Source organism: Paroedura picta, chromosome 7 (assembly GCF_049243985.1).
Source record: "Paroedura picta isolate Pp20150507F chromosome 7, Ppicta_v3.0, whole genome shotgun sequence".
In the NCBI taxonomy this organism is placed as follows: domain Eukaryota; kingdom Metazoa; phylum Chordata; class Lepidosauria; order Squamata; family Gekkonidae; genus Paroedura; species Paroedura picta.
In genome coordinates this window covers 100,778,786-100,803,018 of record NC_135375.1, presented here as the reverse complement: position 1 = coordinate 100,803,018, position 24,233 = coordinate 100,778,786, and the positions used below count along the sequence as shown (strand labels likewise).

The 24,233-nt window shown below is 47.6% G+C and overlaps 3 protein-coding genes across 3 annotated transcripts in view; 1 reads left to right on the top strand and 2 right to left on the bottom strand.

Moving 5' to 3' along the window:
• Window positions 1-5,343, bottom strand: LOC143841425 (cationic trypsin-3-like). The gene is made up of 5 exons (XM_077345712.1): window positions 5,223-5,343; window positions 3,834-3,996; window positions 2,786-3,042; window positions 1,391-1,527; window positions 1-255 (listed from the first exon to the last, which is right to left on the bottom strand). Exons 1-5 carry the CDS (start codon window positions 5,260-5,262, stop codon window positions 106-108), a joined length of 747 nt encoding a protein of 248 aa, XP_077201827.1. The 5' UTR covers window positions 5,263-5,343; the 3' UTR covers window positions 1-105.
• A 7,337-nt stretch (window positions 5,344-12,680) lies between these two features.
• LOC143841426 (trypsin I-P38-like) overlaps window positions 12,681-24,233 on the top strand; it is a 43,547-nt gene continuing 31,994 nt past the window's right edge. The window contains exon 1 of the mRNA XM_077345714.1: window positions 12,681-12,764. Coding sequence (XP_077201829.1) covers window positions 12,728-12,764 — 37 coding nt within the window. The 5' untranslated portion in view covers window positions 12,681-12,727. The remainder of the gene's footprint in view (window positions 12,765-24,233) is intronic.
• LOC143841428 (uncharacterized) lies at window positions 12,849-16,807 on the bottom strand. Its single transcript, XM_077345717.1, has 5 exons — window positions 16,662-16,807; window positions 15,947-16,353; window positions 14,193-15,231; window positions 13,061-14,100; window positions 12,849-12,970 (listed from the first exon to the last, which is right to left on the bottom strand). The coding sequence occupies exons 1-3, from the start codon at window positions 16,732-16,734 to the stop codon at window positions 14,998-15,000; spliced, it is 714 nt and encodes a 237-aa protein (XP_077201832.1). The 5' UTR covers window positions 16,735-16,807; the 3' UTR covers window positions 12,849-12,970; window positions 13,061-14,100; window positions 14,193-14,997.

Here is a 24,233-nt window from a genome sequence, read left to right as displayed (position 1 = left end):
GATGCCTTTATTTGTTTTATTCCATATCCCGTTTCCTGCTGCAACCGCACAGCCGCTTGGAAAAGGAAGCCGATATCAGCAGCACCTGGGCAGGCGACAGATCTTTTAGTTGGCTGCAATTGTCTCCCGGATCCAGTCAACGTAGTTGCAGACCTTGGTGTAGACCCCTGGGAAGCCATTCAGAGCACACCCTACCCCCCAGGACACGATGCCCTGGAGCTCCCCGTTGCACACCACGGGTCCACCAGAATCTCCCTGTTTGGGGAAAAATGGAGGCAAGCATTAGTAGGTATGAGGTCTTGGAATATTTGTGGACTGGAAGCTAAATAGAAGCAGAGGGTGTGATGTGGCAGTTTAAAAGTTCTGTATCAACAGAGGCAACACATTGAAATTGCCTGATGTCATAGTCACACTGTATATCGCTTTGGTCACCCACTAAGACCTTTTAGGAAGTAGGTGGGACCAGGTAATGCTTTAGCCCATAAAGCATCTGTCCAGCTGTTGCCTGAAGACTGCCAGTGAGGGGGAGGTCACCACCTCCTTAAGCAGCCGATTCCACCACTGAACTACTTGAACTGTGAATATTTTTTCCCTGGCATCTAGCCAGTACCTTTCTACATGTAGCTGAAACCCATTACTGCAGGTCCTGTCCTCTGCTGCCATCCTCTGCCCTCCTCCAAGAGACAACCTTTCAAGCTTCAGGGCTGAGTATATCACCCGAAGAGCACTTCACTCTGCCAGTTCCAACCTGTTGATGATCCCTGGCCCCAAATGTGATTGACCTTTGGGTGGACACTGGACTCCAACTTCTTCTCAACTTCTTCTCATGTCTGTTTGCTGACTCTTGTATTTGTATGCTTATTTACAGCAATTCAGAGATCTTGGCTATTATCACATAATCTCCATTATTATCTCTCATGCATTTGCACTCTAGCCAGCCATTACCTGTAAATCATTCATTCATTCATTCATTCGTTCGTTCGTTCGTTCGTTCGTTCGTTCGTTCATTCATTCATATTTCGACTTATAGACCGCCGCTCCCCGAAAGGGCTTACAGCGGTTTACATCACAACAATAAAAACATAATCCAATAAAACATACCCCATAAAACTTCCCAATTTATCAAACAACAGGCAGCAATAGGCACCCGTCTCATTCCATCTTGTTCAGCCTAGTGGGTAAGTTATTTTCCAGTTAAACCTCCCCACTCTCTCTCTACCTGTATGTAATGGCTGAGGATATTCTCTTTCACTTTTTCTGACAAAGTGTGCATGCACGTGACAGCATGTACCTTGAATAAATCTCATGTTCTGCATGAGAGCCTACTGGCAATGAACCCGTGCAGTACATTCCACCTAGGCGGAAGGAAGAGTGAGACAAAGCACCTCACCTGGCAGGAGTCTTTGCCACCTTCCAGGTACCCCACACACATCATGTTTGCTGTGATTTTCCCAGGAAGGGCAGCCTTGCACTCGGCATCGGTTAAAACTGGCGCATCCAGACACTGGAGGAGTTCTGGCAAGTCATCTGCCACAAGAGGAGAAAAAAGAGAATAAAAGAATGTCAGGATCATCTGGAAACTGGTGAGCAGGGGCAGCTTTTGAACCAATCTTGGCTATTATCACAGCATCTCAGTTATTGTCTCTCATGCATCATTAATATTGGTTGGTGGGACACAGTCTGCTTGGGACTGTACCGCTTTAGAGATTGTGTGTGTGTTTGTGTGTGTAAGGGGAGCAATCTCAGAAGCTAAGCAGGGCCAACCCTGGCAAGTATTTGGATGGGAGACCACCAAGGATTTGGGTGGTAGTTCCTCCAAGGAACCCTAGGGGTCATCATGACACAGAGGCAGGAAATGGTAAAAACACCTCTGAACATCCCTTGCCTGACTGCCAGACCATCCTCAGATCTCCTGTCTACAGTACACACGGGGCATGCGATAAATTGGAGGTGGGGGGCGTCATATGTTAATGTGCAAACGAACAAACTATCCCTCACTCTGCATTCTGGAAAATAGTATGTCAGTTTTAGCTAGACCTGTCAGATCTGCTACACTTCATCACAACAGAATATTTTATAGGAGGAAGTATCCAAACTGGATCCCCCTCCTTCAGCAGAGGCTGAAACGCTACAATCTAAATAATGTAGCGACATGTCATTTCTCTGTGCATACAGATATTGCCAGCACGTTGGGCAACTCCAACAAACCCAAATCTAGCACTGCAGAAGGACTACAAGGAAGGACGGAGAGGTGTGAGTGGAGAGCTGTGACAAGGAGCAGCGCCGGCACCCTTTCCCCCTGGCCTTACCTGCAAACCCAGATTTCCTATTCCATAGGTATGCCTTCATTCATACACTGCAGAAATGCAACTCTGGTAAGGGCATCATTTTGTCATTACAGGTGAAACAGAAGGGGGGAGGTTGCATTGTAATAAATTTTTAAAACTAAAAATGGTCAAATGGGGATAGGGTTAAGTTGCCTTCCCTAACCCCCCCCCCCCACGGTGATTGTTCCACTTCTAATCATAGAACAGTAGCCAAACCGTAGCTCTCCAGATGTCCATGGACTACAATGACCATGAGCTCCTGCCATCATTTGTAGTCCATGGACATGCTGGCTGGCAGTGGCTCATGGTAACTGCAGTCCATGGATATGCTAAAGAGCCACTCCATCATAGGATCTTTCAGCTGACCTTTGCATTTATGAAGCACACGTTCTGACACCAAATCTCAGCAGAAGGAAAAGCAGCTCTATGGCTTGAGAAGGAATCGCCTCTGAACTCACATCCATTGCTGAGGGTGTTCCCCCATCCTGTGATGAGGCACTCGGTCCCAGCTGTCACACACCGGGAAGGCAAGGAAATGGCTCGGATGCGGGAGTTCAAGGTGGCCGGGGTGGCCAGCTTGATGAGCATGATATCATTGTCCATGTTCCTCGGGGTGTAGCCAGGATGACGGATTTGTTTCTCGGCCTCAATGAACTCTTCCGAGCCTTCCAGCACGTCTATATTGTGCTCCCCGAGTCTTACCTGTACTTGGCCACTGTAGAAACAAGAGGTGAGACACAACACACTGTTAACTCCAAGTTTTTGCGTCGTCCTGATGTTCTCCTACCTGAACCTTCATCTAGAAGAAGAGGAACTTCCCGTGGACACCAGACCCTGTGTCTGTTGCAGGGGTTCCCAACGCTTTTTAGACCAGGGGTAGTCAAACTGCGGCCCTCCAGATGTCCATGGACTACAATTCCCACAAGCCCCTGCCAGCATTTGCTGGCAGGGGCTCCTGGGAATTGTAGTCCATGGTCATCTGGAGGGCCGCAGTTTGACTACCCCTGTTTTAGACTATGGGCCCCTTTGGAATTCTCATACAGGATGGTGGGCACAACCACTAAATGGCTGCCTTGGGAGGTGGAGCAAACCACAAAATGGCTACTGAAGAAGGTGGAGTTGCCTTCTGCCAGCGGATGTAGTGACAGCCACAGGAATAAACAGCTTTAAAAAGGGATTAGATGTATTTCTAGAGGAGCTGCCCCTCAGTGGCCGCTAGCCATAGTGATTAAAGGGAATCTCCACATTCAGAGGCACTAAGCCTCTGAATCCCAGAGCCAGGGGGCAACATCAGGGGAAGGCCTCGGCCTCCATACCCTGTTGCTGGTCCTCCAGAGGAACTCGGCCACTGTGTGAGACAGGATGGACCGTTGACCCAGCAGGGCTCTTGCTATGTCCTGAATTTATAACGTTGATGGCATAGCTGATTTCCCCACTTATCCCACCACAGCAAAATGACAATCCCATAAATAGGACAGAATTCAACAATGCTTCTTGCGCACTCACGATTGGTAGCAGTGAGCTGCCGAGAGGACCCACTGATCGTCGATGAGGGAGCCTCCGCAATAGTGGTACCCCACATTCAGAGACACCTGGTAGGGGATAGAGTGCTCCAGGCAGGTGTATCCCCCTACAATCTTGTCATCATCATCATCAAAAGGAAGAGCAGCTGTCAAAAGCAAAATCATAGTCAATTGGCTCAAAGAAGACCTTGAACATTTGCTTGAGGGAAGCTGTAAAAATCTGCCCCTTTAATATCAGCAGCATTCGGAAGTTTCATCCGCAGACCATAAATGCATTAATCGTCTGGATTAACCAGAAGGGGACAACCAGCAGTGTTAAATGCTTAAATTATGGGGTTCTTGAACATGTTAGCAGTATTCTCCAAAACCCCTCTTCTCTGTTTGGAACTGCCACTGTTAGCAACCCGGAAAACATGACATTAAGAAGAGGAAAAGCAAGGAAGGAAAATGCCTCTTATTAAAACCCAAAATGAGAAGGATGGTCTCATTCAAGGAAGCCATGACCTTCATTTTGCAAGCCCCAAGTGAGGCTGCTAATGGTAGGTTGTTCTGGAGGTCATGAATCTATAGGGTAGCCATAAATTGGAAGTGACCAGATGGCACATAACACACAACGCTTGTGGATGCAGCCAAGTATTTTGAAGTTCTTGACCCACTTAGCCTCATAACAGCTCTGATAAAGGTCTATATGGCTAAGGCAGGACTTTAACAAACAACACACAGAACTTCAGAGGCGAACAAGAAACTGAACTTGCATCTGCCATGATCCAAGTTATTCCCTGCCTGATAGGTCTTCACAACAGGGAAAAAAGAGATTGTGCTCAAACATCTCTATGTAATTCAAACATGAAACCTCTCTTGGCCAAATTATTAGAAAGGGGATACTAAAACAATATGAGCCAAGTCAGGAGAGAAAGTCAATTGTCTGCTCGGTGAAATGGTTCAGTTGGTAGAACATCAAGCCTAATGTTGGTAGAACATCAGACCATCCCAGGGTTCAAGTCTCCATCCAGCCATTTTTCTGTTTCAGAATAGCCCATGGCTTAGTGCCAAAGTATGTGTACAAGATTTCCTTGACATCTCCCTTTAGAAATAGCTCAACAATCAACAGTTTTGAAAGACCTCTTCAAGCTTGGGCAACCACTGTCAATTAAAACAATGGGCTTAAACAACATTCTGCCTCACCATACAAGAGTTTCATGCGGTGACCCATCTGTGCGGCAATGATATGCCCTCCAAACAAGGTCACAAATAACGTGGAGGGAATGGGTCACATTACCTCTAGTAGCACTTATGACAGACTGGCCAGTCAAGAAATGGGTTTAGCTGATCCCAAAACAAGAACAAAAGGAAATAGTATTACAGAACCCACCAGCTGCACCCAGGCAGGCAAGGAGCAGAAGGAACTTCATGGTTTCTCTGTCAGTGTTCACGTTCTCCACTTGAGGTAAGAGAAGATTGCTAGAACACCTCACACCCTAAATACCTGCCTGGAGGCCTTATCTTGTAGTTCCCAAGGCTGTGGCAGCTTTTCACTTCCCAGGACTTTGAGTCTGTTATCAGAGTTCGTATTTCCATGAATAAAGAGTGCAGAGTTGCCATGACCTTCAGCACTAACTGATCAACTCCCACCACATCTGTGTAAGGTTTTTGAGGGCTATCTTTGCATGGGGAGCCACATGGGTCCCAGATTATCAAGTGCTCAACACCTTGAATCGGAAAATGGATAACCAGTGATATTTTTTCAAAACCAGACTGAGAAGGTTGGATTGGCTTCCTCCAGCCAAAAGGCAGGCCACTGCTTTCCATACATATGGAAATGGGCCTCTCGTCTTCAAGGGCAGCCCCATTTAGAGCATGTTACAGTAGTCAAGTTTTGGAGCTAAAGCATCAGTGATCAGTGTTATCAAAAGTGCAAGCTGAAGTGGAACAGCCCAGACACAGGCTCCCCATGTGCCGTTCTGCTTGTGGGAACTGAGGTCGGGGGGCAGTGAAGGAAGAGCTTTGCAGGTGCAGCTGCTGCCACAAAGACTCAAGGATGGGAAACAACAGCTGGACTTGTGCAGAAAATCAGTAGAGGAGTGGGGAGAGGAAACCACTGTCCCCCTCCAACCCCTATAATATCCCTTGAAAATACAACTACCACAGCCCAGAAATTAGCATGACAAGAGAAGGCCCGGGTAGGAAACCCTTCATCTCTCTGGCCCACTCTGCTTCTGTAGCCACACACTACAGGACGATGCAAGCAGGTTTTTGCAGGAAGAGGCTATGACCTTGAAGCGCCGTGAATGGGCTGCTCGCACAGAGGTACACGGCCGAATCCTTGCTTCACAGGCGATATGATGAGGTTCAAGCTGTGGTCCTCAGGCTGCCTAGCCTCAAATCTCTCCGAAACGTTGCCTCTCTGTTGTTCTTGTTTGTTAAAGAAGGAATAGAGGAAGTCCGGGCCCTGCCCTGCCTTCTGCCGATACCAGTACATGGAGTTGTGCTGATTTCTTTGGTGGCATTCCAAGTGGGCATCATGGCCTTCCTGAAGAACCAGGCTCGGCGGTTGAGTGATCTCAGCATTTGCCTGCCCTGAAATGGAAAGGGGCGGGGGGGGGAGGAACATATTGGTGGTTAAAACTGAAATAGTAGAGCGATAGGGATGCCAGTTTCCAGGTGAGACTTGGGGATCCCCCGGAGTTGTGTCTCTTCTCCGGATTACAGAGATTGGTCCTCCCTGGAGAAAATGTATCCTTTGGAGGATGGGCTGGATGGCATTGTACCCGAGTGAGGCCCCTGTTCTTCCCAGGCTCCATCCCAAAATCTCCAGGTATTTTGCAACTTGGTGCTGTACCCCTGCCCTACCCCATCCCTCACCAGTGGCCAGAGGAGACCTAGTCACTCTGTAGAGCAACTTCTTTTTTTTGTTCCTTAAAATTTTTCATTAAGAATTGTATTCCATCTTCTCCTCTGTCTTCTAGTAATGCAATCCTTTAATGTGTTTATATTCCCATTCTCAAAGCCTTCAGTACGTCATTTTTTGTCCCTCTGTTGCAAAACTTCCAAGAGGCATTTTCAATCTTGTATGAAGAGTTTTCTTCCAGTAAGGCAGTCAACTTTGCCATCTCAGCAAGCTACCTTTATTTAGAAAGCCAGTTCTCTACCGCTGGCATTTGCGACTCTTTCCATTCCTTAGCAAAAACAATCCTTGCTGCTGTTATTGGGACAGGGTTCTGTGTTGCTTGCCCATTTCTTCTTCCATTAATCCTAGTAAGAAAGCTACTGGTTTAAACTGGAATTTTAGATTGTGAATGGTCTGGATTCCATCATATATCTGTTCCCTGAATCTTTTGCTTTAGAGCAGGGGTAGTCAACCTGTGGTCCTCCAGATGTCCATGGACTACAATTCCCATGAGCCCCTGCCAGCATTCGCTGGCAGGGGCTCATGGGAATTGTAGTCCATGGGCATCTGGAGGACCACAGGTTGACTACCCCTGCTTTAGAGCAACCTCTGTTGAGCCAAGGACTTACCTAGCTCCAGGATGCAAATGGCCACACACCATCCAGCCCACATCTCTTCTGGCAGACGGACCTCGTGCTCTGTAAAGCTTCAAGTGGTACTTCCTTCTCAGTCTCCAGGAAGTGGGCTGTTCTTAAGGCATGGCAATGGGTTGAAACTGGGCTTGTCTGGTGTGACTGGTCTAAATGTACAGAGAGAGCAAAGTTGGAGTCCCATAGCACCTTGGGCACCAGCAAAGTTTTGTTCAAGATAGGAGCTTTTGTGTGCAGGAACACTTGGTTGGATAGTGGCACCGGCAAAGTGTGCATACACACGAAAGCTGATACCTTGAATCAAGCTTTGTTGGTCTTAAAGGTGCCCCTGGAGTCAAAAGTTGTTCTGCTGCTTCAGGCCAACATGGTCTGAATTGAGAGAATTAAGCAGTCATGACTGAGCGTCAAAGCAGAAAATTGCTGGATATTTGGAGCAATTTGGGAAATTGCTGGATATTTGGAGCAATGTTGGGAAATTGCTGGATATTTGGAGACAGGGCCTGGGGGTAGAGCTCAATGAGAAGGCAACATCATACAGTGCTGCCATTTTGTTTTGTTTTTTCAGGGGTTCTAATCTCTGTGGTCTGGAAATCATTTGTGACACCACAAGAACTTCAGACAGATCCCGCCTGGAAGCTAGCAACCCTGAAAGATATTAACATAATTGGTCCTTGTATGAGGATTGATTCTGTATCCATATCTCTTACCTGTGGATCATTTTCTTTCTCTCACTCACTCATTTTGGCAGGACTTGGGTGTAAACTGCACGGAGCTTTTATTCCAATCCCAGGTTGATTCAGTCCCTGCCCTCTACACAGAATGCGATTTCCATTTGGATTTGGGGCGATTTAAATTTTCCTTCTGCAGCAAGAAGGATTGATCCAGAGAGACCCTATCTTTATTGTGCGATAGAGTTCTTTTAATCCTCAATATATTTTAAAATCCGGATTGAGAACCTCTGATAGGTCACACCTGGTCATGTGACAAGCTTGCCTTAAAGGAGAAGCCCCTGATTTCTCTCAACTTCTGTCGGTCTTGGATTTTTCCTCCCTCCTCTGCCTTTTTCAATCATCTCCCCCCTCCCCAAGACAAGGAAGAGGCTCCCTGCTTGGCTCCTTTCCCCCCACCCTTCAAGAAAAGAAATAAAGAGGCTTGTTCCCCCTCCCCTTCTGAACTACCCTAACCATGTGCAGAAGACTTTCCTGTTTCAATGGGGGGGGGGGAGAGGAAGACCCGAGTTCAAAGCAATCTGAATTCAACAGGATTGACAATGGAATAAAGAAAGTAAGTGCAGACTCTGCCTTGGCTGTGCTACTAGGGATGCCAGTACCTGTGGGACCTGGGGATCCTCTGGAATGATGGCTCATCTCCATAATAAAGAATCAGTTCCCTTGGAAAAAATGATTGCTTTGGAGGGTGGACCTCACAACATTAGACTCCACCCTGCCCCAAATCCCACCCACTCCCAGCTCCACTCCCAAAGTCTCCAGGGATTTCCCAACCCAGAGCTGGCAGAGCTGCCCCAGGATGAATTTATAGGTGTTTATGGGGAGAGTAGGAAAGAAGGTTTCTCTTCTGGCATGAGTTTCCAGCCTTACACTTCGCTCACACTGAGGTTTTTGTAGGAAGAAGCGGTGACTTTGAAATACTGTGTCTAGGCTGCTTGCACAAAGATACACAGATGAATCCTCTCGCTTCACAGACGAAATCTTGAGTTTAGGGATCCCTTCCCGGGGCCACTCAGCTTTGAAACGTGGATCAGTGTCGCCAACGGTTATTGGTTCCTTACTCCGGAACATAAAGAGAAGTTGCAGACCCTGCCCAGCCTCCTGCTGGTACCAGTACAAGTCGTTGTGTCCTTTTGCTGGGTGACACTCAAGCTGGGCAGATTGACCTTCTTGCAGGACCAGACTTGGTTGCTGAGTGACCTCTTCGCTGCTGCATCCTGAAGAAGAAGAGGGAAAGAAAACCTTGACAGTGACATCAGTTGATAACAGTGGCTCTGCTTTGGAAGTTGTGAGCGTTCTCTAAAGCAGCGGTCCGCAAGCTTTCGCCTGCTGCGGACCGCTGCGGCGTAGTGGGAGGAGAGGGCGGCCCGGGGGCCTGTGCACGCGCGGCAGCCCCAGCGCAAACGCGCATTCGCGGACTGCCACGCACATGTGTTTGCGCCGCCGCCATGTCGATTAGCTTGCGGCTCAGCAAGCTTCTCTTCCCTCCCCTCCTAAAATAAGAAGCTTGCCAGGCCGCGAGCTTCTAGCTTCGAGGGGGGGAGGGAAGAAGGAGCCGCGGCCCGGCGCCAAGGCCTTTGTGGCCCGGCACTGGGCCGCGGCCTGCGGGTTGGGGACCACTGCTCTAAAGAATAAGCTTTTGAACCTGGCAAAGTCTTACCGATTCCCAGGATGCAAAGGAGCACACCCCAGCCAATCCACATCTCTGCTCAAATGAGAGCAGGGTAAGCTTCTGATTCACCTTGGATGTGGTACTGTCTTCTCAGGCTCGAGGACTAAATTCATCATCACCTAGAGATCAGGGGGTGGAGCCTAGAGTGGGCAGGATTTCGGAAGGGGAAGGAACTTGATGGGTATAATGCAATACAGTGTATCCTCTACAGCAGGGGTAGTCAACCTGTGATCCTCCAGATGTCCATGGACTACAATTACCATGAGCCCCTACCAATTCACCATGCTGGCAGGGACTCATGGGAATCGTAGTCCATGGACATCTGGAGAGCCACAGTTTGGCCACCCTTGTGAGTCCATATTCCAAAGAAGCCCTTTTCTCCAGGAGAACTGATCTCTGTAGTAAAGGTAAAGATATCCCCTATGCAAGCACGGAGTCATGTCTGACCCTTGGGGTGACGCCCTCCAGCGTTTTCATGGCAGACTCAATACGGGGTGATTTGCCAGTGCCTTCCCCAGTCATTACTGTTTACCCCCCAGCAAGCTGGGTTCTCATTTTACCGACCTTGGAAGGATGGAAGGCTGAGTCAATCTTGAGCCGGCTGCTGGGATCGAACTCCCAGCCTCATGGGCAGACAGCTTCAGACAGCATTTCTGCTGCTGCCTTACCACTCTGCGCCACAAGAGGCTCTTCGATCTCTGTAGTATGGTGGGTCAACTGTAAGTCTGGGAGATCTCCAGGCCACACCGGAAGTTTAGAGATCCTAGATGAAGTCTTAATCCTGCATTTGAACTACCCATTGCATGGCAACTCATATGACCAAATAGTACTAAAAAAAACCTCCTAACACATAAAAACACCTGAAAACGAATGCCAGAGAAATGTCTCCTCACCTAGCATTCATTCTGTTATATCAGTTTTCCATTGGCAGTTTGTATGGGTTTATTTAAAAACGGAGAAATAGTCAAGCACATGAGCGCCTCCTTTCGGTATGAAGTAGTAGAGCCCAGATGGTATTATTATTATTAATTCAGTTTAGATGCCGCCCTTCCGGTTATGGGTGGTGGACAAAATTAAACAGCACAATAGTACAAGTCAAAAATTCGTAACATTTTAAAATCCTTAAAACCGTATCTACATTTTGCGACAGCATCAATTATAGTGTTATTTCTACCACGGTTCCTTTCCATAGCTCCAATTCCAGTCTGAGATGTTGTTGTGGGGGGTGTTTTTATACGGGGCCCGCATTAGAGTGGCTAACCATGTGACCTGCTGGACAAAGTTTGAGTCCCAGGGTACCTTTAAGTCCACCCAAATTTTATTCAAAGTATGTGATTTCATGTGCATACACACTTCTTCAGATCTTCTTCACTGGTCTTCAAGACGCTGCAGGAGTCAAACTGGTGCTTCAGTCCAACAGGCCTAGCCATCTGAAACTATCTTCATGTGACCTGCAATTTGTGGGAACTGAGGTTAGGCACAATACAGGAAAAATTCTGCAGGTGGAGCGGGTGTGACTACACAATGGCTTTAAATGACAGGGCTTATGTGGTCATGCTCATTTGTTTGGTGGCATTCGACGTGGGCCTCTTGGCCTTCCTGAAGAACCTCACTCGGCTGTGGGGGGATCTCAGCATTTGTAACCTCCTGGAATAGAAGCAAAGGAGGGGAAATACAATGCCAGTCATTTTGACTGAAAAATATTTTGAGTCAAGGGTCTACCTCATTCCAGGAGGCCACACACTAGCTGGTCCACATCTCTACTGAGAGAGTAAACTTGTGTGGTTTTGAGGTTTGATGTGTATTTCCTTCTCGGACACCCACAAGCACGGTTAGCTTATGGCACCACCATGGGTGGAATCGGTCAGCTGTAATTGCTGTAACAGAGTTGAGAGAGGTAAGACATTGGCTCCAAGCATGAACAGCCATAGGTTTACCTCCTGTGGGTTAGAAACTTCTCAGGTATTTGGGGGTGGAGCCTAGGAAAGATGGGATCTGGGGAGGGAACAGACCTCCGTGATATATAATGCCACAAGGTCCACCCTTCAAAGCAGCCATTTTCTCGAGGGGGACTCCTCTCTAGCCTGGAGACAGGCCGGTGCACAGGATTTTAAAAAGGGGCGGGGTTACAACACATTCCAGAATCTTTGTGCGACTTCTTAATTAGTTCTTTCCTTCTCACTTTTTCTAGAATGTTTAAACTCTTTTTCTATTCTTTTTCTATTTTGTAGCTTTGTTAGTAGGATTCCATTGATTCAATGAATAGCTTTTTGTATTGTTTCCTTTATTTAATTTTATTTTGTGGGTTAACCCCCCCCCACACACACACACGCACGCACAAACACAAAAGTTTTGGCTCAAAACGTTCTTTTGGTTTTCACTGCCCCACCCACCTCTTTGGTCATCATTGTCAAAGAACCCCGACTCCTCCCTCAGCCCAGGAATTGAATGGAAGTGTTCGTTTTCCAGTTCATGGATTTTTAAAATATGGAGGAAAATTTAAGCACAAGCTCCCCGTTTCAATGGGACATAGTATAGCCCACAGCTAACCATGTGACCTCCCCTTTGTGGGAACTGAGGGCCAGTGTGGTTAAGGACGCATTCTGCAGGTGTGGCTGGTACACAAGGATGGTGAATGAGACTCACACATGATCATCGGCCTATGTAGGAAAATGAATCAAGGGAGACAGGGAGAGGAAACCCTTGGTGGGTGAAGCCCCCCACTCCCACCCATCCCCATAATATCCTTCGCAAAGGCCACTGCCCCAGCCCATACATTAGCATGAAGGAAACCGTGTATTCCTCTTGGAGATGCTGTTTCTGCAGAGATACGCTCTGTAATGACATCAGCAAGTTTTTGCAGGAAGTGGCTGCAACTCTGAAGCACTGTGTCTTGGCTACTTGCACAGAAATACACAGCCGAATCCTCTCGCTTCACAGATGAAATGTTCAGGTCCAAGTGGTATTCCTTTGGTTGGTAAGCACTGAATCGAACCGATACGTTGCCTTTCTGTTGTTCGTAATTTTTAAAGAAGTAATAGAGGAAGTCCGGGCCCTGCCCTGCCTTCTGCTGGTACCAGTACATGTGGTCATGTTTATTTGTTTGGTTGCATTCCAAGTGGGCATGGTGGCCTTCCTGAAGAACCAGACTCGGCTGCTGAATGACCTCAGCATTTGCGCCTCCTGGAACAGAAAGAAAGAGGGGGGGAAGTCGGTAATTCTAATTGAAAGCTGTGCATTGACCTCTAAACGTATTTTGAGTCGAGGACCTACCTAGTTGCAGGAGGCAAAGGGCCACACACCAGCCGGTCCACATCTCCGTTGAGAGACTAAGCTTGTGTTGCATCAAGGTTTGATGTGCATTTCCTTCTCAGGTTCCAAGAAGCAGCTCCATGCGCTTATGGCACCACCCTGGAAGGAACCTGGGCCTGTCAGTTGTAATTGCTATGACTGAGCTAGGAGAATTAAGGGGCTGCTTCTCAGCAGAAACAGATCTAGGCCACAGGCTTACATAGATTGGCTGCCATGGTTGGGAGCCTTGAAGCACATTGGTTGTTTAGGGGGCAGCTAGAATCCTACCTGAGACCTCATGCTCAGCCCTGCACGGATTCACATACACAACAGAATATTTAAGTCCGAGCTCCCCCTTTCAATGGGACATTGTATAGCACAGTCACAGCTAACCATGTGACCTCCCGTTTGTGGGAACTGAGGGCCAGTGTGGTTAAGGACGCATTCTGCAGGTGTGGCTGGTACACAAGGATGGTGAATGAGACTCACACATGATCATCGCCCTCTGTAGGAAAATGAATCAAGGGAGACTGGGAGAGGAAACCCTTGGTGGGTGAAGTCCCCCACCCCCATCCCGATAATATCCTTCGCAAAGGCCGCTGCCCCAGCCCATACATTAGCATGAAGGAAACCGGGTATTCCTCTTGGAGATGCTGTTTCTGCAGAGATACGCTCTGTAATGACATCAGCAAGTTTTTGCAGGAAGTTGCCGTGACTCTGAAGCACTGTGTCTTGGCTACTTGCACAGAAATACACAGCCGAATCCTCTCGCTTTACAGATGAAATGTTCAGGTCCAAGTGGTATTCCTTCGGCTGGTAAGCACTGAATCGATCCGAAATGCTGCCTTTCTGTTGTTCGTTATTTTTAATGAAGTAATAGAGGAATTCCGGGCCCTGCCCTGCCTTCTGCTGGTACCAGTACATGTAGTCATGTTTATTTGTTTGGTTGCATTCCAAGTGGGCATGGTGGCCTTCCTGAAGAACCAGACTCGGCTGCTGAATGACCTCAGCATTTGCACCTCCTGGAACAGAAAGAAAGAGGGGGAGAAAAGTCGGTGATTCTAATTGAAAGCTGTGCATTGACCTCTAAACGTATTTTGAGTCGAGGACCTACCTAGTTGCAGGAGGCAAAGGGCCACACACCAGCCGGTCCACATCTCCGTTGGGAGACTAAGCTTGTGTTGCATCAAGGTTTGATGTGCATTTCCTTCTCAGGTTCCAAGAAGCAGCTCCATGCGCTTATGGCAACACCCTGGAAGGAACCTGGGCCTGTCAGTTGTAATTGCTGTGACTGAGCTAGGACAATTAAGGGGCTGCTTCTCAGCAGAAACAGATCTAGGCCACAGGCTTAAACAGATTGGCTGCCATGGTTGGGAGCCTTGAAGCACATTGGTTGTTTAGGGGGCAGCTAGAATCCTACCTGAGACCTCATGCTCAGCCCTGCTCGGATTCACATACACAACAGAATATTTAAGTACGAGCTCCCCCTTTCAATGGGACATTGTATAGCACAGTCACAATAACCATGTGACCTCCCGTTTGTGGGAACTGAGGGCCAGTGTGGTTAAGGACGCATTCTGCAGGTGTGGCTGGTACACAAGGATGGTGAATGAGACTCACACATGATCATCGCCCTCTGTAGGAAAATGAATCAAGGGAGACAGGGAGAGGAAACCCTTGGTGGGTGAAGCCCCCCACTCCCATCCCCATAATATCCTTTACAAAGGCCACTGCCCCAGCCCATACATTAGCATGAAGGAAACCGTGTATTCCTCTTGGAGATGCTGTTTCTGCAGAGATATGCTCTGTAATGACATCAGCAAGTTTTTGCAGGAAGTTGCTGTGACTCTGAAGCACTGTGTCTTGGCTACTTGCACAGAAATACACAGCCGAATCCTCTCGCTTCACAGATGAAATGTTCAGGTCCAAGCGGTATTGTTTCGGCTGGTAAGCACTGAATCGATCCGAAATGCTGCCTTTCTGTTGTTCGTTATTTTTAATGAAGTAATAGAGGAATTCCGGGCCCTGCCCTGCCTTCTGCTGGTACCAGTACATGTAGTCATGCTTATTTGTTTGGTTGCATTCCAAGTGGGCATGGTGGCCTTCCTGAAGAACCAGACTCGGCTGCTGAATGACCTCAGCATTTGCGCCTCCTGGAACAGAAAGAAAGAGGGGGGGAAAGTCTAATTGAAAGCTGTGCATTGACCTCTAAACGTATTTTGAGTCGAGGACCTACCTAGTTGCAGGAGGCAGAGAGCCACACACCAGCCGGTCCACATCTCCGTTGGGAGACTAAGCTTGTGTTGCATCAAGGTTTGATGTGCATTTCCTTCTCAGGCTCCAAGAAGCATCTCCATCTGCTTATGGCACCACCCTAGAAGGAACCTGGGCCTGTCAGTTTCAATTGCTTTAAGTGAGCTAGAAGAATTAAGGGGCTGCTTCTCAGCAGACACAGATCCAGGCCATAGGCTTACATAGATTGGCTGCCATGGTTGGGAGCCTTGAAGCACATTGGTTGTTTAGGGGGCAGCTAGAATCCTACCTGAGACCTCATGCTCAGCCCTGCACGGATCCACATACACAACAGAATATTTAAGTACGAGCTCCCCCTTTCAATGGGACATTGTATAGCACAGTCAAAATAACCATGTGACCTCCCGTTTGTGGGAACTGAGGGCCAGTGTGGTTAAGGACACATTCTGCAGGTGTGGCTGGTACACAAGGATGGTGAATGAGACTCACACATGATCATCGCCCTCTGTAGGAAAATGAATCAATGGAGACAGGGAGAGGAAACCCTTGGTGGGTGAAGCCCCCCACTCCCATCCCGATAATATCCTTCGCAAAGGCCGCTGCCCCAGCCCATACATTAGCATGAAGGAAACCGTGTATTCCTCTTGGAGATGCTGTTTCTGCAGAGATATGCTCTGTAATGACATCAGCAAGTTTTTGCAGGAAGTTGCCGTGACTCCGAAGCACTGTGTCTTGGCTACTTGCACAGAAATACACAGCCGAATCCTCTCGCTTCACAGATGAAATGTTCAGGTCCAAGCGGTATTCCTTCGGTTGGTAAGCACTGAATCGAACCGATATGTTGCCTTTCTGTTGTTCGGAATTTTCAATGAAGTAGTAGAGGAAGTCCGGGCCCTGCCCTGCCTTCTGCTGGTACCAGTACATGTAGTCATGCTTATTTGTTTGGTTGCATTCCAAGTGGGCATGGTGGCCTTCCTGAAGAACCAGACTCGGCTGCTGAATGACCTCAGCATTTGCGCCTCCTGGAACAGAAAGAAAGAGGGGGGAATCAGTAATATTAATTGAAAACTGTAGAAGAAGAAGAAGAAGAAGAAGAAGGAAGAAGGAAGAAGGAAGAAGGAAGAAGGAAGAAGGAAGAAGGAAGAAGGAAGAAGAAGAAGAAGAAGAAGAAGAAGAAGAAGAAGAAGAAGAAGAAGAAGAAGAAGAAGAAGGTTGGTTCTTATATGCCGCTTTCCCCTACCCGAAAGAGGCTCAAAGCGGCTTACAGTCGCCTTCCCATTCCTCTCCCCACAACATTGACCTCTAAATATATTCTTAGTAAAGGACCTACCTAGTTGCAGGAGGCAAAGGGCAACACACCAGCCGGTCCACATCTGTGTTGGGAGACTACGCTTGGGTTGCATTGAGGTTTGATGCGCATTTCCTTCTCAGGCTCCAAGAAGCAGCTCTGCTTATGGCACCACCCTGGATGGCATCTGGGCCCATCAGCCGTAATTGCTGTAACTGAGCTGGGAGAATTAAGGGACCACCTCTCAGCAGAAACAGATCCACCCCACAGACTTTCCATCTCCAAGTTGGGAAATTGCTGGAAATTTGGGGAGGAGCTTAGGGAGGGTGAGTTTTGAGGAGGGGTGAGATCTCTGCCCTATATAACGCCTCTGTGTCTACCCTCCAAAGCAGCTCCTTTCACCAGGGGAATTGATCTCCCTAGTCTGGAGTTAAGATGTAATTCCAGTAGATCTCCAGGTCCCACCTGGACTTTACAAAAAACAATCAAGCAGTTTGTTCAGTAGAAATGCAGAAATCACAAAGACATCCCGAACAGGGGCTCAACAAAATACAATAAATGTAACTAGTAAACCAATGGAAAAAAGATTATTCTTGTCTGCTTTTCTTTTTTCTAATCATTTTATACTCTTCACCAAAGCACCGTCTGGTAAGAACCACTTTCAAAATATTTTCCTCAGTGGCAAAGACATCACAAGAGGTCTACTAGATCCTGGAGCAAATTTCAAACAGTAAGCACAAATTGGCAGACCTCCCCCCCCCCCCATGCCATGTCAAACAGCATAATTCTCCTGTTAGGTGTTCCATGTACCTTCCATGAAGACCTTCCCCTTCTCTTCAGTTTTCAGACCCCATCCCACCTGCTGCTCTCTTCCCCCTCCCCCAGCTGATCCACCAGCCCATGCTAGTCCAGTCACCCTGGACGCCATCTCTCCCTCTCCAGCACGTTATACGTTGGGCTCTATGAGGGAGAGACAGTTATTCAAAGTAACGGCAGAAAACCACACCGGTTGAATTGGTTTTTCAGTTAACTTCCTCAGCTGCCAGTATCCAAAAGTGTGTGGCAGAATTTGCCAATTACAATAAACCACCGATACCAAACTTGTACAGTCTCTTCCTTCGATAAAAATATTCATTAGCAGAATCTGCCTGAAGAAAAGAAAACTGGAAAGGTGTCAAGCAAAATCTGCTAATAAATATTTTCATCGAAGGAAGAAACTGTACAAGCTTGTTATCGGTGGTTTATTATAATTAGCACATTCTGCCACACAGTATATTTCTTTGTTTCATTTCTACACTGTGTGTTCCTTCTTTTGGTATAATTAATTTCTGCTTGTTTTAGTGTGTAGGAAAATTCAAGGACACGACCAGGGACTGCAGTTCATCTCCTGATGACTGAAATCAGTTCCCCTGAAGAACATGGATGCTTTGGAGGATGGACTCTGTCTCCCCCAAGTCCCATCCCCAAATTTCCAAGAGTTTTTCAGCCTGGCAAGTGTATATTGCCCCCTGCAAATCTGAAGTGGTACAGCCCAGACACCAGCTAACCATGTGACCTGCTGTTTTGGGGAACTTAGGATAGACATGATAAACAGAGCATCTTGCAGGGGTGGTTGGTATTGATACACAAGAACTGTAATGATGATCCTTGCTGGTATAAAATCACAAGAACTCCCAGCCCCTGGTAACCTTGAAAGATACTATTCTCCATGAGCTTTGTTCTGTTTTCCTCCAGAAGGATCACTGTTTCTCTTACCGATAAAGCATTTTCTCTCTAACCCTCACTGTTTGAGGAATGAATAGGCCTGGCGTAGACCAGAGTTGGAACAGATTAGGGGAATGCATAGGAGAGAGCCAAAAGGAGAGTTAGCTTCACCTTTCCAGCCAATGTTTCTCTCCTTACACGCAGAGGCAGTTTATCCTAATAGGACCTATAGCACATGCTATGGGCCCTGTGGCTCCAGGGGATCTGTCATGCTGTACAGTTAGGGGGCCTTTGCCCAGTGATTCGTGTGTGAGGGGGGGTCTTTGTATTTACGCAGCTTGTGGACCACAAGAACAAGCAAACAAGAAGCTGTGAGTTGCTTCCAAAGTTCCATCTATTCCTGGCAAGGGGATTCCCTTCTGTCACAGGACAAGTAACTACACCACTTGTGCTCTGCTAAGGCCCCACAAATCGATAAACTGGCTTTGGGGCTATGAGCCCCACGACTCTTTAAACCAGGGCTGCTTACATGAGCTTCCAGGGAGCCTTACACATCACACACAGGGAGGTTTTTGCAGTCAGTGGTGGTGACTTTGAAGCGCTGTGTCTCGGCTGCTCGCACAGAGATACACAGACGAATCTCCTCGCTCCACAGACGAAACCTCCAGTTTACATCTCCCTCCCTCGGGCCACTCGGCTGTGAAACGTGGAAGTCGGTGGCCGAGGTCTATGCGCTGATTATTCTGGAATAGGAAGAGAAGCTGAGGACCCTGCCCTGCATCCTGCCGGTACCAGTACATGGCAATGTGTTGTTTTACTGGGTCGCACTCCAGCCGGGCAAGTTGCCCTTCCTGCAGGACCAGACTTGGTTGTTGAGTGATCTCTTCAGCGGAGCATCCTGGGACAGAGAGGGCAAAAGATGTGTGGGTTAGATCCGCTATTAAAAAGTGGTTCAGATGTGAAGCTTTTTGAGCAGCCTCTGGAGAGTAGCCTTTTGAGTCAAAAACTTACCGACTCCCAGGAGCCAAAGGAGCACACCCCAGCCGACCCACATCCCTACTCGGGTGACAGCAAGGCCAGCCGCTGACTTGCGCTTCCTTTGAGTTTGGTGGAGTACTTCCTTCTCAAGCTCTAGTAAATGGCTGCCATCCCTGAGTAGAGAAATTTCTGGAGATCTGGTGGGTGGATCCTGGGGGTGGGCGGGGTCCGTGGATGGATGGGAACTTGGTAGGATATAATGCTAAAATATGTCCATCTTTAAATAGAATATACGTAAGGTACTGCCATGTTAATCAGATCTACCCAGCTAAGGCTGCTGGCTACAGATTGGGAAATACGTGGAGAATTGGGGGTGGAGCCTGCAGAGGGTGGGGCTTGGGAAGGGAGGGATTTCAGTGGTATATAACGCCATGGAGTCCACCTTATGAAGCAGCCATTGTCTCCAGAGGGTCTGCCCGCTATCATCTGAAGACCAATTGTAATTCTGAGAGATTTCCGGGCCCCACCTCAAGGTAGGCTTGCTCCCCTAGTTCTTGCACCCAAACTACAGATTGTATGGAGGCTCATATGACTGAAAGGTACTACCTACCAAATAATTCTACATTAAAACAGATGCCAGCCTAAGGCTTTTCTGCATAGTTGCCCTACCCCACCCCCCATTCTAGCTCCATACTGTTTTGTTTCATCATCTGATATCCATGTACATTTTTGTCCCTTTAGTTGCTGCTTGGTTTGTTATTGCTGTTATCCTCAGGGGTGTTTTTACCTGGGTTTTTTTAATTCACTTTTACCCTGGCCTTTTTCTGGAAGCTGATCTTGAATCACCTTTAACCTCTCAAAATAAGCAAGTAAGGTAAGCGTTCTTTCGGTTTTCTTTGTCCCACCCATCTCCAGCCCAAAATACGATAACTGGATGGTCCCTATCACCAAACCAGTCCCTCCCCTGAAGATGAGTGTGGGTTTTAAATCATTGTCTCCAGGGGAACTAATTTTTGCAGGCTGGAAATCCGTTATAATTCTGAGACATTTCCAAACTTCACCGGGAGGCTGACAAGCCCAGATGAGGTCTTCATCCTTTACCTCACCGCAGCGAAAATGGAGGTTCACGTGACTGAATGGTACAGCAAACGAAAAGATTCAAAACATCCAAAAGCACATGCCAGGAGGAGGTCCTCTGACCTGACGTTCACATTCATTTTGCACACGCCGTTTGTGGATTTTTTAAAGTTGCAAAAGTATTCAAGCACGAGTGCCCCCTTTCAGTCTGATGTGGTATAGTCCAGGCACTCGCTAACCATGTGACCTCCTCTTTGTGTGAACTGAGGTCCTGTGTGGGGAAAGGAGCATTCTGCAGGTGCAGCTGGTACAAATAAGCAAGGACGCTAAACAATTGGACTTGTGGACTTGTAGCTGATTACTCTACGCCAGGAAAATCAATAGAACAGTGAGGAGGAAAGGAACCCCCCATTCCCACCTCAATAATATCCCATGCAAATAAGGTCACCCCAGCCCATATATTGGTAGGAAATCCTGTGTTTCTCTGGTCATTTTTTTTCAGCACACACATTCTATGTGGTGAGAAGGGCAAGTTTTGGTAGGATGTGACCCTGATGCTGAAGTGCTGGGTCTGGGTTGCCTGCACAGAGATACACAGCCAAATCCTCTTGCTTCATAGGCACAATGGCCAGGGTCAAGCAGTTCTTTATGCAAGGGCAGAACATCACTGTTCAGGTCCTTGCAGGGACCCCCGTGGAGGATCTATATTCAACCTGCCTTCCAGCAGCTCCACTGGCTGCTAGTTGAGTTCCAGATCTTTGAGGTCTTGGTATGGACCTTTTAGGCCCTACGTGGGCTGAGACCCGCATATCTGAGGAACCGCCATTCCCAATAAGTTCCCCAGAGAGCATTATGCTCAACAAATACCAACATGTTGGTGATCCCTGGCCCTAGAGACGTCCACCTGGCCTTTTCGGCCCTGGCTGCAGCTAGGTGGAATGAATTGCCAGTTGTGGTCCTGGTTCTGATGGAAGTGTTAGAATTCCACAGAGCTTGTAAAATGGCACTCTTCCACCAGGCCTACAGTTGACATCATGGCAGCCATGATATCTACCCCCCCCCTTTCCCTCCTCTCTCCTTTCTTCTTTTTCCTTCCATCCAGCACTCCCTTTCCCCCAACTAGATAACTCCACCAACAAAACAACGCTCCTGCAGTTGAGGGGAGATGGGAGGTGGGTAATTTATTGTTTAAATCTATGCTTTATTGTTTTTTATCAATGTTTTATTGACTGTTTCTATTTTATGTGGTAAGGTAAAGGTAAAGGTGAAGGTATCCCCTGTGCAAGCACTGGGTCATTTCTGACCCTTGGGGTGACGCCCTCTAGAGTTTTCATGGCAGACTCATTATGGGGTGGTTTGCCAGTACCTTCTCCAGTCATTACCATTTACCCCCCAGCAAGCTGCATTGAGCAGAGGGTTGGACTAGATGGCCTGTATGGCCCCTTCCGATTCTATGATTCTATGATTCTATGATTCTACTCATTTTACCAACCTCGGAAGGATGGACGGCTGAGTCAACCATGAGCCGGCTGCTGGGATTGAACTCCCAGCCTCATGGGCAGAGCTTCAGACTGCATGTCTGCTGCCTTACCACTCTGCGCCACAAGAGGCTATTTTATGTGGTAAACCGCCCCAAGTCCGACTAGGGGAGGGGCAGTATAGACACCTAATACTCACTCACCACCCTGGCTTACAGCTTCCCCGTGGTAGGGAGGGCTTAGTTATTTTCCCACCATCCATATTGTATTGTTGTGTGTAGGGTTTTTTTTTTTTAAGGATATGGGTTTTAAATAGGATTTTAATTGGGGATTTTAGTGTATTCGACAATTATGTAAACCACCACAAACTGGTGTGCTGAGAGTGGCGGGTAATAAATTAAATAATAAATAAAATAAAATAAATACAAATATAAATATAAATATAAATATAAATAAATACAGTGTGACTTTCCTGTTTTCTCCACCTCCCTTACAAGGCCAGGAGTTGATAGAAAGCACATGGATGAGGTCCTTAATTTTCTGGATGCAGTGAGGCTTTTATTGTTTGTTTTTAATAGGAGGGATGTTGAAGCCTGGGAGTCTCCTCTCCTTCCTTTCAGTTTGAAGTGGTACAGCCTGACACTGGCTAACCATGTGACTTGCTGTTTGATAGAACTGAGGCCGGAAGTCGCTTCAAAGGACACATTCTGCAGAGGCAACGGGTAGCGCCCCTTGGGGGATAATGATACTACATCCTACCTCTGCACCCATTTCTATGATGGGGCATGTCACCACTTCTGGAATTCCTCAGAGCCCGAAAAATATTTCAGGGGGTCCTCCATGGTCAGAAGGTTGAAAACAAATCTGACCTAAGGAGGCAAATGACCACACCCCAGGAGGCAAATGACCACACCCAAGCCAATCCACATCTCCACTGCTCTGGGAGGAGGGTCAAGACCTTATTAGAGTTCAGCGTTCACTTACTTCTCAGGATGCAATGTTCCAAGTCATTATCCCATGATGTTATATGCAAACCGCCCAGATCCGTATGGAATGGTGGTATAAAAATATGAATGAATGAATGAATGAATGAATGAATGGTGGGAGTGGAACTCACTCTGTTTCTGGAATGTCAATGAAAAAGAATGGAAAGGGGGGACTTCTGCAGGAAACCAGGGATTGGGCCAGTGAGAAGAAGCCTCTTACCCTACACTCTGATTGTCCCCTGATAGCCACCACCACCCCCGTCCACAATTTCACACAATGAGAGAATCCATTTGTTGGGGAGCTGTATTGCTCATATAACCGTTAATTCCCTCCCACGCAGACACACACCAGGTTTTTGTAGGCAAAGGAAGTCACTTTGAAATGCTGTGTCTAAGCTCGAGGCACAGAAATACACAGCTGAATCCTTTGGCTCCACAAGTGAAATCTCCAAGTCAGAGTGGTTGTTCTGGGGCTGTGCTGCTCCGAAACGCCGAGGAACGTCATCTTTGTGCTGTAGTAGTTTATTATAGAAAGCAAAGAGGAGCTGCAGACCCTGCCCCGAGTCCTGCCGGAACCAGTACATGCTGTTGTGCCCGTTTGTCTGTCCGCACTTTATCTGGGCAGTCCAGCCTTCCTGCAGGACCAGACTTGGCTGCTGAATGATCTCGGCATCGGAGTGTCCTTGGAGAGAAGGGGGAAAAGGCTTTTGCAGGTCATATGAATCAAAAACAATGGCTGCTTTTAACAGAAAACAAGCAAAGAGGCAGGGATTTCTGACCAAAGTTCCGGGAACCCTGGGGTTCCGTGCGAGCTCCCCAGGGGTTCCGCATCCTTTCCCAGACGTTTGGATGGCCACTGACTAGACGTCACCGGAGCCCCCTTCCCTTATCGCTCTACACACCTAGTCTCTTTCTCCACAATGGAAACGGTAAACAATCAATTGATTGATTGATTGGCTGGCTCCTGCATCCTACTTCTGCACCCAATTCTCTGAAGGGGCATGTCACCACTTCTGGAATTCTTCAAAGCCTGAAAAATATTTCAGGGGGTTCCTCCATGGTCTAAAGATTGAAGAAAAATCTGACCTAAGGACCTACCTGCTCCCAGGAGGCAAATGAGCACACCCAAACTGATCCACATCTCCGCCCCTCTGGGAGAAGGCTCACGTTTTTACAGACTTTATTAGAGTTCATGTGTTCACTTCCTTCTCAGGATCCAGCGAATGAGCTCCACCAGGCATCAAAACAGATGACAACCGAGGCCCTTGGCTTTGTTAGCTCTCATCAGTCCAGTACATATTTAGGTGATTAGTCAGTGCTGACTGCTTCTAGCTGTCAGTTTGGCGAACTAAGGTATTCTCTCTTAATATAACAACACCCTCCCCTTTTCT